This window comes from Arachis hypogaea, chromosome 3 (assembly GCF_003086295.3).
Source record: "Arachis hypogaea cultivar Tifrunner chromosome 3, arahy.Tifrunner.gnm2.J5K5, whole genome shotgun sequence".
NCBI lineage: Eukaryota > Viridiplantae > Streptophyta > Magnoliopsida > Fabales > Fabaceae > Arachis > Arachis hypogaea.
In genome coordinates, this window is record NC_092038.1 from 9,205,845 (window position 1) to 9,223,656 (window position 17,812).

The 17,812-nt window shown below is 34.4% G+C and overlaps 1 protein-coding gene across 1 annotated transcript; it reads right to left on the reverse strand.

Annotated features, from left to right (window-relative positions):
- Positions 1-4,669: 4,669 nt before the first annotated feature.
- Positions 4,670-11,967, reverse strand: LOC112789342 (ASI1-immunoprecipitated protein 2). The gene is made up of 11 exons (XM_025831189.2): positions 11,380-11,967; positions 9,888-10,531; positions 9,560-9,645; positions 9,364-9,458; positions 8,897-9,178; positions 8,328-8,807; positions 7,384-8,053; positions 7,037-7,267; positions 6,806-6,930; positions 6,306-6,718; positions 4,670-5,991 (listed from the first exon to the last, which is right to left on the reverse strand). Exons 2-11 carry the CDS (start codon positions 10,488-10,490, stop codon positions 4,990-4,992), a joined length of 3,987 nt encoding a protein of 1,328 aa, XP_025686974.1. The 5' UTR covers positions 10,491-10,531; positions 11,380-11,967; the 3' UTR covers positions 4,670-4,989.
- Between the last annotated feature and the right edge of the window lie 5,845 nt (positions 11,968-17,812).

Here is a 17,812-nt window from a genome sequence, read left to right on the forward strand (position 1 = left end):
TAAGAGATAACAACTATAAAATAAAATTTAATTTTAATATATTATTATTATAATTATATATATATATCTTTATATATATATTTAATTACATAATATTATATTATTTAAAATAATTATTTTTATTAATTAATAAATAATCATTTAAAAATTAAAATAACAAACATAATTATATAATTATTTTATATTATTAATATATTAAAATTAAAATTTTATAAAATATTCTAAAAATCTAAATATTTGACAAATACAATTACATAAACGAAGTTACTTAACTGTTTGATTATTTTTATCAAATATTTAAATTTTTGAGAATTTATTTATTAAAAATTATTTTTTAAATATTTTTTAATATTTAATTTACCAAAATAGATTACTAGAGTAATTTATAAATATATTAACTGATTTATTTTTTGAAAACCTATGAAGAACTCCGAAAAACAACGTGTAACATTATTTTTCGCAACCTACATTAAAAGTACAAGTATACAACCTATATCTGTGTAATAGAAGGAAATATTAGAAGATTATTGAAATTTATTATTTTTATTCATTAATTAGTTATCAATGTTTAAAAGTATAGGTTAAGAGTATATTGTTGAATTATTAGATTAAAAAAATTAAATTAAAAGTTAAAAATAATGACCAAAAATAATAAATTTTATAGTAAAAGATATTTTTGTCCCTAACCTTTTTTTTCGCGAACATTTTCGTCTCTAACATTTTTTTTCGCGGATATTTTCGTTCTCAAATAATAGAAAATACATTCAAGCCATGACCCTTGAAAAACGTGGACATTTAAGTTTTTCTATTAAATTCAGCTGTTTGCACTGGACGGAAAAGGATGAGCTGGCAGAGGTGGCGCTGAGGTGGCCGTAATGGAGGTCAGGTGGCATTGAGCATTTCGTAACAAGACATATAAGTCCCTGGAGACAAAAACGACGCCGTTTTTGTAACCTCCTCCAATCCTGTTTCGAATTTATCTGCCTTTTCTTCTTCCTTCGTCATTTTTCCCTTCCATTCTTCTTCCTTGGCCCCTGCCTCCATCACCGCCGCACAGCGGCGCCTCCGTCAGCCACCATCAACTCTGGCGACCTCCTCCTTCCTCTTTTTACGCGTCTTTTTCCCTTTCTCACTCCCTTACTCCCATTAGTCTCTCTCTCTTCTCACCCTCTTTCCACCCACCGTTCGTCCGCGACAACCTTCTCGGCGACCCACTGTCGCCGCGCCGCCGCCTCTCTACCGACGCACCACTGTGTGCTTTCCAGGTCTTCTTTCTCTCTGTTTAATTCACCCTATTATTGCAATTAGTTAATTAATATTATTTAGTTAGTTTTGTTTAGCTAATTTCAATTTGGTTAGATTAGTTAGTTACATTAGGTTGTTAGAAAATCTGGCGTGGATAGTAGATTAGGTCTTACTTGCTTAATGCTGTTGTCTGTGCAATCACTGTTTGTAGTTCATTATATTTAGTTTGTTCAATTGTTTTTGAGTTGTTAGGATTATGGTTGGTTAATAGAAATTGTTGAGACTGATGTTTTACACTGCTGCTGTGTAAATTCTCATTGCCTGTTTTGGTTAACAATGAACTCTTATGTGCTTATTTTGCTGTCTGATGCCACATCTCTATTTTAAAATGAGCTAATTCCTTTGATTCAATGATGCACTTTTGTTAGGTTTTGTGTAGCTTACTTTTGATATAATTGTTGAACTCGATGAGAATTGCTGCTTGAATCTGGTGCTTTTGTTCTCTGTGTTGTATTTCAAGTTATTGTGCTGTACTTATGTTGATTGTGCTACTTGGTTTTCACTATGCTTGATTATGGTTCATGTTACTTGTTTTTGTTCTTGCTTAGTGATGCTGAGTTCTTAATGCATATTGAACTTCAATTTTGATTCGGTGAGACTTGATTATTTGATCTACACTCTCTACCTATAATTGACTGTTGAATTCATTGTTTGTTTGACTTTGGAAAATGTACTATTTACTACTGAGATGCTGCCGAATTTCAGAAAAGTTTTGTTTGCTGCATTGGAAAGGGGATGTTGTGATGTTGCTAACTGTCATACTAAGAGCCCGTTTGGGAAGTAGCAGAAGCTACTTTTTTTTACTTCTGGATTATGAAAAGTCACAGTCTGCGTGTTTGGCACCATTTTAAAAAAAAGCTTTTAACTTCTCAAAAAGTTAATTTATAGCTTTTTGAAGAAGTAGAAATATATGACTTCTCTATTTCTCGATAAGTCATTCTACCACTTTTTAAAAAAAAATTAATTTCAAAACAAAAAAAATCTACTTTTCTTCTTGACTATGTGAAAAATACTGACCCTTCACCACCATTTTCACTCAAGGTCTGCTAGAAGCACTGACCTTCTACCATCATTCCACCATCATTCTCCCGCAATGTTCCAAACCTCACCATTTTCACGTAATGATTTATCTGATGGAAGTATTGATCCTCTACCACCATTTTTATTTTCAGACAATATTACATCTGACTACATATATTCCTTCTAAGTATTTTTTTATCATTTTATCACTCTATTTTTATTATTAAATTTGTATTTAACTGTGGTATGAAATTTCAGTTTTAATTTATTTTTTTCATATGTGATTTTATAGCTTGCTATTATTTTTATAGTTAATTATAGCAAGTTCTTGACCTCAATAAAGGAGAAGAGAGTTCTAATAGGAGTAAAAAAAATTAAAAAAACAGCAACAAAATATACATTGACACACATTTTATATTTATTTTTTATTTTCACCTACCATATCATACACAATATTAGTGATTAGGTTATGTAAAATCAACATTTAATATTGAAAAATATTTGTTATCATCGTTATTTTAATATTCATTCTCTTCTGTAAAAAAAATTATTTTTTGAGTTATTTATCCAAACACTACAACTTTAAAACAAGTACTTTTATAACTAAAAATCCAAATACAAAATAACTTATTTATAAGATGCTATTAATAAAAGTCCTTATCTTTTAAGCTCTTTTTCTAAAAGAACTTATTTAAGTTATTTATCCAAACTGGACCTAAATATTTCAACTACACATATGACCTTTACAGCTTGACTTAATCCACTCCCCTTCACCTGTTGTAATTTTTTTATAATTTGAGAATTCTTCTGTAGGTTATGTTTACACAATTTGAGTAAATTAGGATTTAATTGAACACAATTGACAAAAATTTGAGTAGGTTATTTTAATAGCATTCTATTAAAATAGAACATAGTTGAATGGTACAAAAGTTTGTGCTGGACGTTTTGTCCTTTGGTCAATATAGTTGAATGCAATCCTTAAAGAAAAAGATTTTAAACAGGCCCTCTCCTTCAAGAATGAAATAGTTTCATCTACTTCCAAATCCCTCTCCTTATACAATGCTTCTCTATTGAAAGAACCCCTCAATCTTTTCATGACAACCACCAAATTTATAGACAAGTATCATTGTATTTTCATGCAATTCCAACCAAATCGTGGCTTCCCTCCACATGTTAAAACTTACACCTCATGCTTTATGCCTACACAAAGAAGAAATGGATATCCACAAATGTCTCATTAACCATGTAGACATTGTTCATAGGATTGCAAGGCTTCTGATGCTTGCTGGTATGGGAAAATTGCCACTTTATGTAATTGAGAAGCTAAAATGGGATCTGGGTCTTCTTCATGATTATGTGAAGACTCTTTTGGCCGATTATCCTGATTATTTTGATGTTTGTAGCATCGAAGATCCATTATCCATAAAGGTTGTCCTGATTAGGAAGCATCCATTAATGGGTATGAGATTGAGGATCGCTCAAAAGAGAGAAAGGAGGAGGTCGCTGGCGTTGATGGTGGCTGACGGAGGCGCGGCTGTGCGGCGGTGATGGAGGTTACAAAAACGGCGTCGTTTTTGTCTCCAGGGACTTATATGTCCTGTTACGAAATGCTCCATGCCACCTAGCATCCGTTACGGCCACCTCAGCGCCACCTCTGCCAGCTCATCATTTTCCGTCCAATGCAAACGACTGAATTCAACGGAAGGACATAAATGTCCACATTTTTCAGGGGTCAGAAGCTTGAATGTATTTTCCATTCCTTAAAGATGAAAATGTCCGCAAAAAAAAAAAAGGTCAAGAACGAAAATATCCTTTACTCTAAATTTTAATCATTCTTGAACACTTCTCTATAATACAATACAGTGATACACATTACAAGCCAATTTTGATGGAATTTTCCAATTTTGAATCTTTTCAATTTTTCTTAAACTTCATTTGTCGTTTTCAATTATTTTTGTTTTGAACCTTTCAAGTACATCATTTATAGTTCACGAAAATCTTTAAATATTTTAGAAATAAATAAATACCAATATTCTAATAATTTTAACAGTTAATTTCAATAAATATATTATATATATTTATTATAATTAAAACATCAGTATTTTGAAATGCCTTAAATTCCATAGTTTATTCATTTTAAAAACCCTCAACAAAATCCATGCTTAAAGAATGCCCCTTAGTTCAAATAAAAAACCATACACGTTATCGGTGCTACGTTAAATGGGTCATACAAGAAGAAATCCCAATAAAGAATTTAGCTAATCTATTACTACTAGTAGTAGTAATCAAGTGGGGAAACCAGAGATGATGGTCAATTATATGCAGTGCAAAAAGAGACCAATGATGAAGTCAGGAACAAAGGAAACCTTGTCATTTAAAAAGAAAGTCATCCGCAAGCTCCTATTGATATTTCCGAAGTTATGCCGGCTGATTTTCTCACTATATATACAAACAGCCGTAACTATGTGTTTTTGAACCAAAAAGATAATACCAAAAACATGTATTTAACTAAGGAGTAAAGGAGGGAAGAAAAGTAGAAAACACACTTATTCACTCTAGAGGCTCATGAAGGTGGATTAAGGGGTCCTACATGATAGGCTATAGCTTTTATCAAAGGCATATGGAACAGATAATGTACAAGATTAGAGATATACTAGGTAGATTTTATTTGTCTGTGTATCTCCCAAAAAGGAGAAACGGAGTATTCACATGATGCCCATCAGTCGAATGTTCAGCTTTTGGAGCAGGTTTGACAGGTTCCTTATTCGATGATGGGAATGATAGAGACAGGGAAAGAGATGCAGCAACACTGTTGTCGCCCTCTTGCTCATCCCCAACTACTTCAGGTGGTTTTTTCTGGTTATTTTTCTTGTCTACAGCTCCGACGAGAAAAGGGAACATACCCTTATGGGGCGGCGCTGGAACTGGCAGTGGCTGTGGTTTTATTTTGCCCCCCAAAGCAAGCTCTAGATTTGGAATCCCAACTTGAAATTGACCCTCATACTCACAAGACCCCTCCAGTGGCATGCCGTTGAGCATCAATTGCGAGTCATTTTTCTTATGCGAATCAACAGGAAAGAAGGTTCTTTCCATGGTTCCAAGGTCCTCAACTGAAGAGAAGGTACCAGGATGGTTTGCACGGCCCGTAAAACTGCCATTGGAAGATTCCCTACCTCCTGAACTACAACTTCCATAAATATCAGTTAAACCTGACTTGAGCTTCTTGCTGGAACTTTCTCCATCTTCCAATTTTCCATTCACCTTATCCCAAGGCAATTTCTGATAACTATCTGTGGAAGCCTTCAAAACTGCATTTGAAACATCTATATGCTGAACTTTTTTATCATTAGTTTGCTGACAGTTTATGATTGTTATAGATGGGTCTTCTTGAAGCGTTGCCTCTATGCTAATATTGAGATCTTCTTCTATCAGTTTCCTTTTAGGCCTATGTTGATCTTCATCATGGTTAATTCTCTCTGAAATTTGATTTTCAGAGGTATTGCTTGCAGCATCTGTCTCTTGTTTCTCGGCAGAAGGAATCCCTGAAGACAGAGAGTTCTCTTGCTTGACTGAAATATCATAGTCACTATTTGTTTCCACAATCCAGTTACTTACAAGTGTTCTCATTGCTTCAGGAGGTGTGGGGACTCTCTGCTGTCCATCTTTCTGCACAAAGCAAGAACATCTTAGCAGCAGCACTCATAACTGTCAACATGGTCTCTAATACCAAAACTTCATTATGCTTATATTTAATCTTCCCTTTGATTTAATATTTAAAGATTGGTAACTTTATAACATCAGCAATTCAACTTAATTGTAGGAGGCTAGGAGCGCCAAATAAACCACTGTACACATTCTACAATATAGGAAATCAAAATAGCATTTGAAATTAAAAAATTTCATAGATCAGGGTCACATCGCAGAATTAGCAAAGAAAATTTCAAGTATATCAAATTAAGCATTTAAGGGTAAAACAGTACCGGGGATGAACCTGCGGAATGCAATTCTTGGCACAACTGACCACTGCTTGAAGGAATCTCCAATGTAGATTTAGTGTTGATTCTACTATCTTGCCTATGTAAGTTTACTTGTGAAGCCAAACATGCCTCATCACTAGTTTCTTTGATATCAAAATCCCCATGGAAAACATTAGGGCCTTCACCTATGGAAGTGGAAGGGAGAACTGCACTGCATGTTCTACCACAAGCAATTGATTGTTCATCCATCCGCTTCAGTGAGCTGTGGGTTTCAGACAAATTCATGACAGAAGTTGGAAAATCCTTCTCAACTGGCACCGCGTTCAAACTGGGAATACAAACCTTTCTTGCAGAGTCAAAATTATTCATCCTATGTCCTCTAAATACACCCCATAAGAAAAACAGCATATTCCAACCTGCAGAAAATGCAGTTAAAACAATAAGTTTTCTTATGTTGTGGTACAAACTATAGGTTGTAGCAAGAGTCAATAAAAAGTCCTTACGCTGAGAATTTTCAGGAAGCTGATTAGATGGGAATATGAGAAGTTCAACACCATCAAAACTTCCTTTAAGTGCTAAATCATTTCTAATCATGTGATCCAGTAGACCCTTGTAGTGTCTCCTATAACTGAATCAAAAAATTATTGAATAAGTAAATAATTACTAGACAGAAAATCGAAGAAATATATATTAAATTCGTAGCTCTGTCAATAAAATAATATTCATATCCTTGCCTTTCAATGTCTTCGGCAAAAAAGTAAAGAGCGATATTATCTTCCCTAGCCCCGCCTTGATGAAATTGTGAAGGCCAAGTGCTCAAGCGAGAAACTTCATCGAGGGAAACTTCAGGTAGAAACTTGTTCACTACCTCAAGAACCTTGGGGGATGCACATGTGGATAAATGTGCTTGAATTCCAGTATACAAGTTAGGTAGCTTTCCATATCTGTGCACTTGAAAGACACCTCTGCATGAACAACAAAGTTCACGTAGATCACACTTAAAAGTTAAACATTAAAAAGGAATAGAACAAGAGCAATCTAGAATAACGAGAAACTAGCTTATCACAGAATGTTAACATACTGCCAGATGAATTGATGTTCTGGAAAGACTGCTATCTGTGAAAGAACACTTGAGACAGCCAAAGCTTGATTCTGGAAATCTCTCACTACAGGATTTCCAGGATCAGGACCAACAGATTCTAACTTTCTTGGCTGTATTGGACCAAAGCTAACTGGCTTCGAACCATTGGAAGATGGAGTTTCAAATGTTGGGTTGTGAAGGATCTCCTGCCTCGCTTTTGTTTCTTCAGTAGAAAGAATATTCTTTTGTGTGTTGATAACAATCGACTGATCCTGAGAACTGACTTCGGAATTCAAGTCTCTGCCTGATGTAGAAAATTCATCAGTTCGATCAGGTACTTCTTTCTTCTTGCATATTTCAGGCCTTCTAAGCAAAGCTGCCTGGATTGCAGCTTTCAGTCTATTATCTTTATGTATCTTGTCTTTTGAACTGTTTGGGGCAGTGGTTGATCCTTCGAGGCTGAATTCTTCTCTATTAGCAACCCCACGACATTCTGTTGCATGGCCAAAATCCTTACTTTTGTGAAAGACTGAGCTTCCAGAGGCATTAGTAAGACCAGAGCTCACATGATCAATAGAACTATCTTTGGCATTATCAATTTGATTTGAAAATTCTATTGATTGAGGCGCCCCATCCAATTGAGTTTCTTCACCACTGGTTGCTATTCTTTCTGAAATTTAAGGAACAAAATAAGATAAGTCTTGGCAGATTACGTAGTTTCTTAGTTTCAAGCACAAAATGACAAAATACACCAAAATGTTATCTCACTGAAACTAGTATAAGATACAGTTTCATAGATGATACAGTTCCTACACTGAAACTAAAATATCAAGACAAGCTAATTGCCACAGAAAAGAACAATGTTAAAAATATAAGTGGAACTCCTGCGGGATCAAACAAAATATCAACACAAAGCAATAACATGTTTCCAATGAAGATCGCACCTGCACTAAATAAAGGTGCCGAACTCTTGCGGTTTATATTATTCTTAGACTTAGATAATGAATTTGATCTCACATCTGGGTTGACCTTACGCTCTCGATTGTTAACTGCAGAAGGTTTACTGGTCTCACCATGAGGAGAAAGCTTATGGTCACCTATAGGTTTGGAAATGGTTGAACAAACCACAGGCTGATCAACCCTAGAGAGAAATTTCCTGTCAGATTCTTTTGTTAGTCTTGATCCTTTCAGGTCCTGTGTTGTTCCAGACTTAGAAGTAAGCATTTTAACTTTTGATTCAGTGGCATTCGAACTGCTCAAATTTGATGATTTGAATGATGTAGATTTGCTAATTATTTGCCTTGGTGCCTCGCTATCCTTAGAAGCATGTTCGCTGCCCCCTTTCTTCTTTTGCGGGACTTCATCAACAAGTTTGACTCTTGGGTTGGAATTCGTAGTGAATGAATTTGACTTCAACAATGTACCTAAAAACAAATCCACAGCCACTTAAAGAAACAATAAAAATATCTTAGGAATGTAGAATTGTCCTGAGCAAATAAAAATAAATCCATACTCTTTGTTGTTTGACTTCGAGGACCAGCTGAAAGAGAGCGAGCAAGTTCTCTGTCACTGCCATCAGGGTGATTACAAATGGAGCTGTGGTAACCAGACTTCAACTTTCCCTTATCAAGGTTCTTGAATGAAGACTCTCGTGACAGTGGAAATACTCTCTTGGGGCTTGAACCCTTTGGTGACCCAATGTTTGACTCAAGAGCTTGCTTTTTTGCTGCCTTAGCCAATTCTTCACTTTCAAGAGGCCTTTTTCCAGAGATAAGTGCAGTTGAATTAATTTTACCTGCAATAAAATTCCACAAATCCATTAATACACAGCAATAGATGTGGGTGCTTGATAGCTTACAGTGCCATCAATATAATGCAAATTCAGTAAAAGAAAGAAATAATTGTGAAACAGCATAAAGACTAGAGAGATGAAATTTAAAACTGCAGAAAACTATCCTCCTGTATTTCCCTAACTCTTACCCAGCTTTTGATTTTCAGTCTCCTGAGCATACTTGCATTCTTCACATAACCAGTCTCCTTCTGGAACCTTTTCAAGCATTTCTCGCATGCAATAGCTGATTCAAAGAAATAAGAATATTACGACTCATTTTATTCAATGAGTTATACAGAATATGATTAAAAAGAAAGAGTGAATATGAACAGTTCGTATGCTTACGTGTGCTCTGCACCATCACTGCACCTGCTACATACTGCAAGCAGCTCCTCCCGACCAGCATCCCCACAGATGTCACAAACTTTTACCTATTTTCCAGTTAACGAAATCATAAGAATGCTTGTCCTCATGGTGAGCAGCATACACAATTTTTGCAAGAGAAATGGAAGTTTGAATAAAGAGAATATGAAAGATCAAGAATGATTTTAAGGTGAGTAGACTAACATTTACAATTCACTACCCTATACCACCAAAGGATCAGTAAAAATTTTCATCTCCATAACTCTATTTCAAAGAAAAGTAAACAAACAATAAAAGCAAATGTACCCACATCATGCTCAACATCTGAGTCATCACTCTCATCTTCAGAGTGAGCTTCAGGCTTGACTGGTGATTTAACCTGCTCCCCTTGCTTCTCATGCAGTCCATCACGGACTGGAACTTTATGATTTTTGTCTTTCACATTACCAACATCACTATCTGAATCTGATTCTGACTTTGGATATACTCTTGTCAAAAGCACAGCAGTATTGCCATTAATAACAGGTATTAAATCAGCATCACTGGTTCTACTGATACAAGAAGCATTGTCATCAAGACCTTCTAAAAATTTGGCATCCCGGTACTTCTCTGATAAAACTCGTGTGCTTTCAGCATTTTCAGACAGAGATTCATGACTGGAATTAACACTAAGCATGTTACCGGTTCCACTGCTAGCATGATTCAATCTTTCACAAGTTCTGCTCCTACGAGAAGATTGATCACCCTCATCCGTAGAAAACTGATTGGCCTCCCCCAAGTGACAATTTTCATCAGAGAACTCTTTGGCCTTTGGTCGAGTGAGAGCTCGACTAAGATGAATGCAGGACGAACAAGGAGCTGAGCAAACGTTACAAGTCCCTGACTCGAGTTTCATATCAGCGTTCTGGATCATAGAATGTTTGACACACCTCTTTTTCCAGATTCAGGTAATACCTGATGTATAAAAAAGTATGTTAAAAGAAAGATGAGCTTTGATGCAGATTTCACTAGTCATATAGCTCCCACTAATTCTTTCTACAAGGCCAAGGTTCCATCAACCATTAAAAGAGACCTTCAAAGCATAAAGATATCCTTTTTCGTTATTTATATCTAGTTTTAGCTGGCTGTTAGGTCTTGACTAACCATAAAATAAAAATATGTCAAGCCATACAAAGTTCTTGTGGGTTGTTAATTTTAATGTCATCGCTTAACATCAACAGAGAGGATAACATCACCAAGAATAGTACAATAGTTGATAGTGGATAATAAATCATAAATGGCAAATAGATGATAAACAATATAATTTAAGAAGCATCAAAGTTAAATATTCCCCATGAAATTCAGCATTCACTAAAATCAAAGCATCTAATGTAGTCAGAAATCATTAAAGAAACAGAAATGATCAAGAAAAAATTATCAAACTACAATGAGACCCAGATGCAGTTGCTACTTCACATATTTGATTAAACTTCAGCTCCTTACCCACAGAAACACACTCGCAATGCTGAACTCATCTAGAAGGTAATTCCAAACTACACTAACAATTATCATCGATCCAAACTCTAGCAACCATAAGAACAAACGCTATGTAAGCACTAAACTAGGCACGAAAAAGAAGCAAAGATTTCAACCAAGTTCTGGAATCAACCCTAACCGGAACATACTGAATCATCCCACCCTATCGTAACAAGTACCAAACTAACAAAACAACTTCCCCACAGAACTACATATTATGAATATGAGTATAGTATAAATAAAAACCCTAACTAAGAATGGATTGAGAGAAATAGATAATCACGTACTTCTTGCTTGGAAAGCATTGTTCGCCGCATTGTTAAAACCTCAGGGGCGTTCAGCCATTTGCGTTGTAGCAATCGAAGCGCTAAGTGCCTTCCAACGACGCCGTTTTGAAGCTCCCAAAAACCGTTTTCTGTCCTTTCAATTTGCGGAAAATCAGTGTTTCTAGCTTTCTGCTACGACACCACCAACCAACCAAAAGTGCCGAATTCAAAGTGCAGATACAGAAAAACGAAATATATATGATCCTATAAGAATTCTTTTCCAATTTTGTTAGTAATTGATAGATAGCACATCAGCTCATGAATTTGTCTTTCCTTCTTTCCTATCTCTGAAGCGGTGAAAGAAAAAAGAAAGCAAATAGGGAACTAAGAATTGAAATGGTGCTCGCTCTCCTTTGTCTCTCTCTGAATTTCTTCAGGGGGTTTCAGATGGGTTTTCTTTTTCTTTTCTTTTCTTCCTAGAAGAATTTCCTTTCACTCTTCTATTTGATTAACTTTTGCTCATGCGGCAAAATTAAATTTCAGAGTAAATATAAGCAACTAAGTGCAAGAATGAAAAACCCACAATTCTCTCTCTCTCTCTCTCTCTCTATATATATATATATATATATATATATATATATATTATTGGGGCTTGTAGATTCTATAGAGGTCTTGCCACGTAACATTCTTCTTCTTTTGTTTTAGAATTTATTTATTTAATTTAAATTTAATTAATAAGAGAAAAAAGTTTTTAAAAAAATTAATATTTTTTATATATTACTTAATAATTTATAATATTAATATATTAAAAAATTTGATAGTATTGACATAAATACTAATTATCTAACATATATTTTTAGTTATACGGTATAAATTATTATTAATTTAATTTAATGCAGCCATAATTTTTTTACCGAAAATAAAAAAATTCGAATTCGCAGCTTCTTAAAGTTAGTATAGAAAAATTATATCATTTAAATTATAATTCATTGACCATATATTTAATATTATATTAATAAAAATAATTATTTTTATATTAATTTTATAAACAAAAATCTAAAATATAGATTTACTGATTGATCATATAAAATATTTTATATTAAAATTAAATTATTCTTTATTATTATTTTAATATATTGTAAATAAATTAATTTTATACGTATATTTAATAATATATCGTCCCATTAATAAAAATATTTATATTTTTTATTGACTTATAAATGATTAAATGGTCATATATAAAAGTTATACTATTATCATTATTATTTTTTTTAAGAAAATGAAATTATTAATGAATTGAATTTTAACTTTGAAGGGGACAGAGAGCACGTGCGAATTGTGACGGCACGTGCAGAGTGATTGTGAACACTCGTGAGAAAGGTGCGCGTGGATAAGCTCAGCCTCAGCAGTTAATTATGGTGAAATTTCACCTGGCAGTTAATTTTACATGAAACTATTTTTTATTGACATATGTTATTATTTGGTTTGATAAAAAATTTATTTATTTTATACAAATAATTTTTTTAAAAATCAGTTTAAATATATCAAATAACTACATTTTTTAATTTTTTTTAAACTTTTTTTACATATTATCTCTAAATGATAAATTTATACAATTTTTTTTTGTCTTTCTTAATCAAAATTTTTTTTTAAATTTATCTTTTACTTTTATTTATTTAATTTTCTTAAAATATATGTATACAAATTATTTGAAAAGGTAAAATTTGGTATTTTGAAAAAAAAAACTCACATCTTTTTATTTGTATAAGAATGACGAATGAGCAAAAATTAGGAATCGAAAAAGAAAGAGAAAAAAATTAAGATTCATATAGAAGGAGGAAACTGAGCTTGCAATAGAAACAAAAGGCAATTAAATTTTAAAATGGTCCTTGAAAGTGGCGATGTGTATCAAACTCATTCCTAAGATTCTAATTGCACTAATTACGTCTTTGAGATTGATGAAAATACATCATGCTAGTCCGTGACCCATTTTCTATTAACGACGTAATGACATAGCCTGATGACGTAAATTGTTAGTGACACGTGTCACTCCATAGTTTGACAATGTGTAATGATATGATGATATAATGACCAGTGACACGTGGCATGCTGATATGGATGGTTATGCCATGTGTCACGAATGGTTTCTAATTAATTTTGTTTAATTAATCATTAAAATAAATGATTTATTCTAATTTGGCACTAAGGGGACACTTCACTCAAACTATCTGTGCCAGCAAGGAGTAAAGAAAGTCACGTGTCCACTCAAACTAACGATGCCACACGCCAATGGTCGAGAGAGTGAATGTGTCCGCCAAAATGTATAAATACTGTGCATATGTGAATCATTAAATGATTGAAGTGTATTCGTGTCTCTTCTTCCTAACATACTTAACAAAAATGAAAGCATACTCTAAACACAATGGTATTGGTAGCCTATTAGTAAGCTTGCCTAGTTCTAACCTAAAAGACCTGTTTGAACTTTGAACAATGTAAAGCCATTAACACGCAACTTCAATTACACTAATCCTCGGTGGCGTGAGAAAATGGCCATGGATAATTGACTAAAACTATCTAGCTTGATGATTCAATTTTCGTTTTTTTTTCTGCAATTAATAATACGAATTTGCACAAGTTAATTCTCAAAGTCTTGCTTCTTCTCAAAGCTTTACCGTAATGGCATTGTTCTTCATTATTCATTTCCTATCCATTTTTATCTTCATCTTTTCTTGCATTATATTCACCTTTATGAGGATCTTCTGTCTTCTTAACACTATCTGCACCAGTGCAATAATTGATATAAAGTATCTAAAAAAACTTCAAACTAACCTAGCAAACAAACTTGAAAACTTGTTGCCCAAATCTATTATCATTATAATCGATTATATATGAAGTGTGTAACATAGAACATAATCCTTTCATAACAATCCCCTGAAAATCCTGAAGGACTGTTTTTACTTCTTAGTTTATCTGCAACAATACTATCACAAAGTTTAGCTGAATGATGATGCTTGCAAGCATTAACATTAACCTAACTTAAATCTTCCCATGCCGGAGTGAAGGTTGTGGTAGGCTTAGAGAAGGGGGGTTGAATCTATGCCTTCTTTTTAAGTTGCTGTTATTACCCTTTTAAATAACTTTGCAGTTTTGATTCTGTTTGAACTCAGCAGCAGAAATTTATGAGACAATTTATTTTTGTCTCATGAATGTCAGAAAACAGAACACAGCAGAGAAGAGAAAAGCTAACACCAGCAAGTATCCTGGTTCGGTTGCCTTGTGCTATGCAACCTACATCCAGTCTCCTCCACAACTATGGAAGAATTTCACTATAGTTAACAGTATTACATACACCAATAACACAGGATTAACCCAATCCTATCACACTCAAGTTCTAACCTAACTTGACATTGGCTATGCTAATACCTAACTATACCTCTTAGTGCTAACCCAACTAAGAAAGGGACACCTTGCAGGTACAAGATACAAGACATAATCACACCTAAAGAAATCAGAAAACAACTCTAGGCTTTTCTCTCAAGTGTATCTCTCAGCCTTTTTCACTTATGACTTTTTCTCAAGCTTTCTCACACTGCATTTTCTCTCAAGAAATTACAGAAAGATAAGCTTTGAAAAGTACATTACAATCAGTAAAAACATGAAGGAGATTGACTTCATTAACAGCCTCTGTGCTATGCGAAAAACCAGATAAGTAAGCCTCTGATTCAGTTCTTCATACTGGCGGAATGCACCTTTGATTTAGGTTACACTGTCCAGTTAGTTGAACTTCTTCAAAGAGCTCTTCTCAGAACAAAACTTTCAAACTCTGGTTTTCTCTCTTCTGTTCTGAATGAACAGAAAAACTTCTTTTAACTCCTTGCATGTTGCTGGGTCCTTCTTCCAAGGTTAACATCTTGAGCCTTGGGCTTCACCAACCACATATTCACTTTTTCTCCTTAATCCTCAGAGTAGAAACTTTCCCTATGACTTCCTCATCTTGACCGAAAGCCACAAAGCAGTAACCATAGAAATCTTCTCATGGTCAACTTGATCTTAGCCATAGAAAAGCTACTTGGTCCCCAAGTATCACTTGTGACCGTAGATGTAAAACAGAATAGGGCAGAGAACCACTTTTTCTTGAATGCCATTTTCGGATATAGCAGAGAGTTGAGAAGAAGAGAAGAAGATTTGATGCAAGCAAAATGAGATGGATTACCTTTGACCTAAGCTTGATTTGGTTTGGATTTTCTGATTAGATTTCTGTGTGTCAAGCTTTAACCTTTCTCTCTTTTGCTTCTTTGGTGTTTAGTTTGGTGAAGAAGCTCTTTCTCTTTCTTACTTTTCTGAATGTTTGATTTGACTTGATTTGAGAGGAGGGGAACGTTGCTTTGGTTGGAGCAATATGGTGGGAATTGAAAATCAAATCGGGCTTGGATCTGTTTGGTTCATGTAACCCGTTTGGCCCATCTGATTTCTTTGGCTTCTATCTTTTGCTTTTGTTTGGGCTTTACCCATCAGCCTTGCTATATTGTCTTTATACCATTTTGGGCTGCTTGAATGAATTTGGCCTGCAACATGAAATAAATAGTTAGTAATATGCCATTAAAATTTGATCAACACTAATTATTTATTTTGCCCAAAAATAATGTTTGTCATCACTAATTAATTTAGTTAATTTCTTAACTCAACAATCTCCCCCTTGATGACAAACATGATTTAAGCAATAATCAAAAGGAAGTGAATTTGATTAAGGTTTAGAAAACTCCCTTTGATATTTTTCATTTGCTTTTATATTGCTCCCCCGTTCCTTTTCAGTATTAGCTCCCCCTGGATTTATGCTTTCCTCTTTGTCCCTGTTTCACATTATATTTAAAGAAAGCACAATAAAGAGCTATGTACAATATATCTTGTATAAGGAGTATCAAATGAGCAACATTACATAATCAGCCCAATCATCAAGCTAATACCATCAAACAGATTCAGCATGTGAAAGCAAGTATTAATGCAACAAAGAGTATTCAACCTGAATATGCTGCAGGAGAAATATTCAACATGCAAACATATCCTATCCTATTGCTTCTTATTCTATTGCTATTACTCCCCCTTTTGTCATCAAGGGTGGATAATAAAATAGAACAACAAAAAATCTTGTATCCTGCAGAAAAAAATTAGAGCACGGATCAAAGTACTAACTAAACTGTCAAAAGTGCAGCAGTATTAAGAGTTATTACAGTCATCCAAAAAAGAAACAGTTCAACAATTTGCAAAAAAAATAAATAAATAGAGTTCATGAGACAAAAAGAGAGCAGCAGCAGCAGTTTTCATGAGACAAATCTTAGGCATCAGAACCATCCCCCTCCGAAGCAGCTTCCTCTTCAACATCGGTGGCAATGTCTTCATCATTATTAATGTTATCAATGAAGGTCATGAGCACAGCCACCCTATCTCTTGATTTCTTCAGGAAGTTCTCATGCTTGCTAGCTAGCTTCCTTTGTTCCTTGCTCATGGCAATTAAGTGATTTGATTGTGAAACAAACTCTTGAGCCACATCCTTAACTACATTCAACAGAGCAGATTTCTTCCCAGTGGAAATGGAAGTACCCTCAGTGGAGGGAGGAGGAGAGTCATCTGGGATGTATTCTTCATCATCATCATCTAGAACCACTCTCTCAGATCGAGTTGGTCCTTTTTGCTGTTTCACTGAACCACCCCCTTTTAGGTATGAATGTTTATTTTCATAATCCTCATTTGACAAATCAACACCAAAAGTCTCAAATATACAAGTCAAAAACATGCCATAAGGTAGTGCTTTATCCTTCACACTTCTAACAGAATCAAACATGTATCTATCTATCAAATAGGCAAAGGAGATTTCTGTTTTAGTGATTAGGGCATACAAAACAAGTGTGTCCGTGTAAGAAACCCTTTCATATGAACCACTTTGAGGAATTAAAATGTGGTTGATAATACGATGCAACTAAGCACGTTCATATCCTAGGGCTTTGTGAGTGGGTGTGATGCCATCAATTAAAGAAACATGTTCACAAATGTGAGCGAGAGCATCATGGTACGAGATACCAACACCTTCATCCCACTTCACAGATGTATAAGCACACGGCCCTACATCAGTGTACTTCAAGGAGTCACTGATTGTCTCATTATTCAAGATAATGTCTCTGCCCTTAACATAAGAATGCACGGTTCCTTCATGGTAAGTCATGTTTGCATAAAATTCTTTGACTAACTTAGGGTAAACTGGTTTTTTGATTTTGAAAAGGTGATTCCAGTCTAAAAATTCCAGATTTTCAACAAAAGGAAATCCTTTCTTTTTCAAATCAGGTAAATTAGCAAGAAAAGAGGGACATAGATGACGGTACTGAATAACTCCCTCATAAAAGTCATGGTTCATGGCAGATTTGAAACGATGGGGGTTATAGTCTGAGTGAGATGTCATGAA

What these genes read in the sequence shown, in the direction of transcription:
- LOC112789342 (XM_025831189.2), bottom strand. Translation starts at nt 10,490, where the DNA reads ATGATCCAGAACGCTGATATGAAACTCGAGTCAGGGACTTGTAACGTT. An exon ending in GAACATCAATTCATCTGGCA is followed by an intron (nt 7,268 to 7,383) that starts GTATGTTAACAT and finishes TTGTTCATGCAG; the next exon opens with AGGTGTCTTTCAAGTGCACA. An exon ending in GCTTCCTGAAAATTCTCAGC is followed by an intron (nt 6,719 to 6,805) that starts GTAAGGACTTTT and finishes CATTTTCTGCAG; the next exon opens with GTTGGAATATGCTGTTTTTC.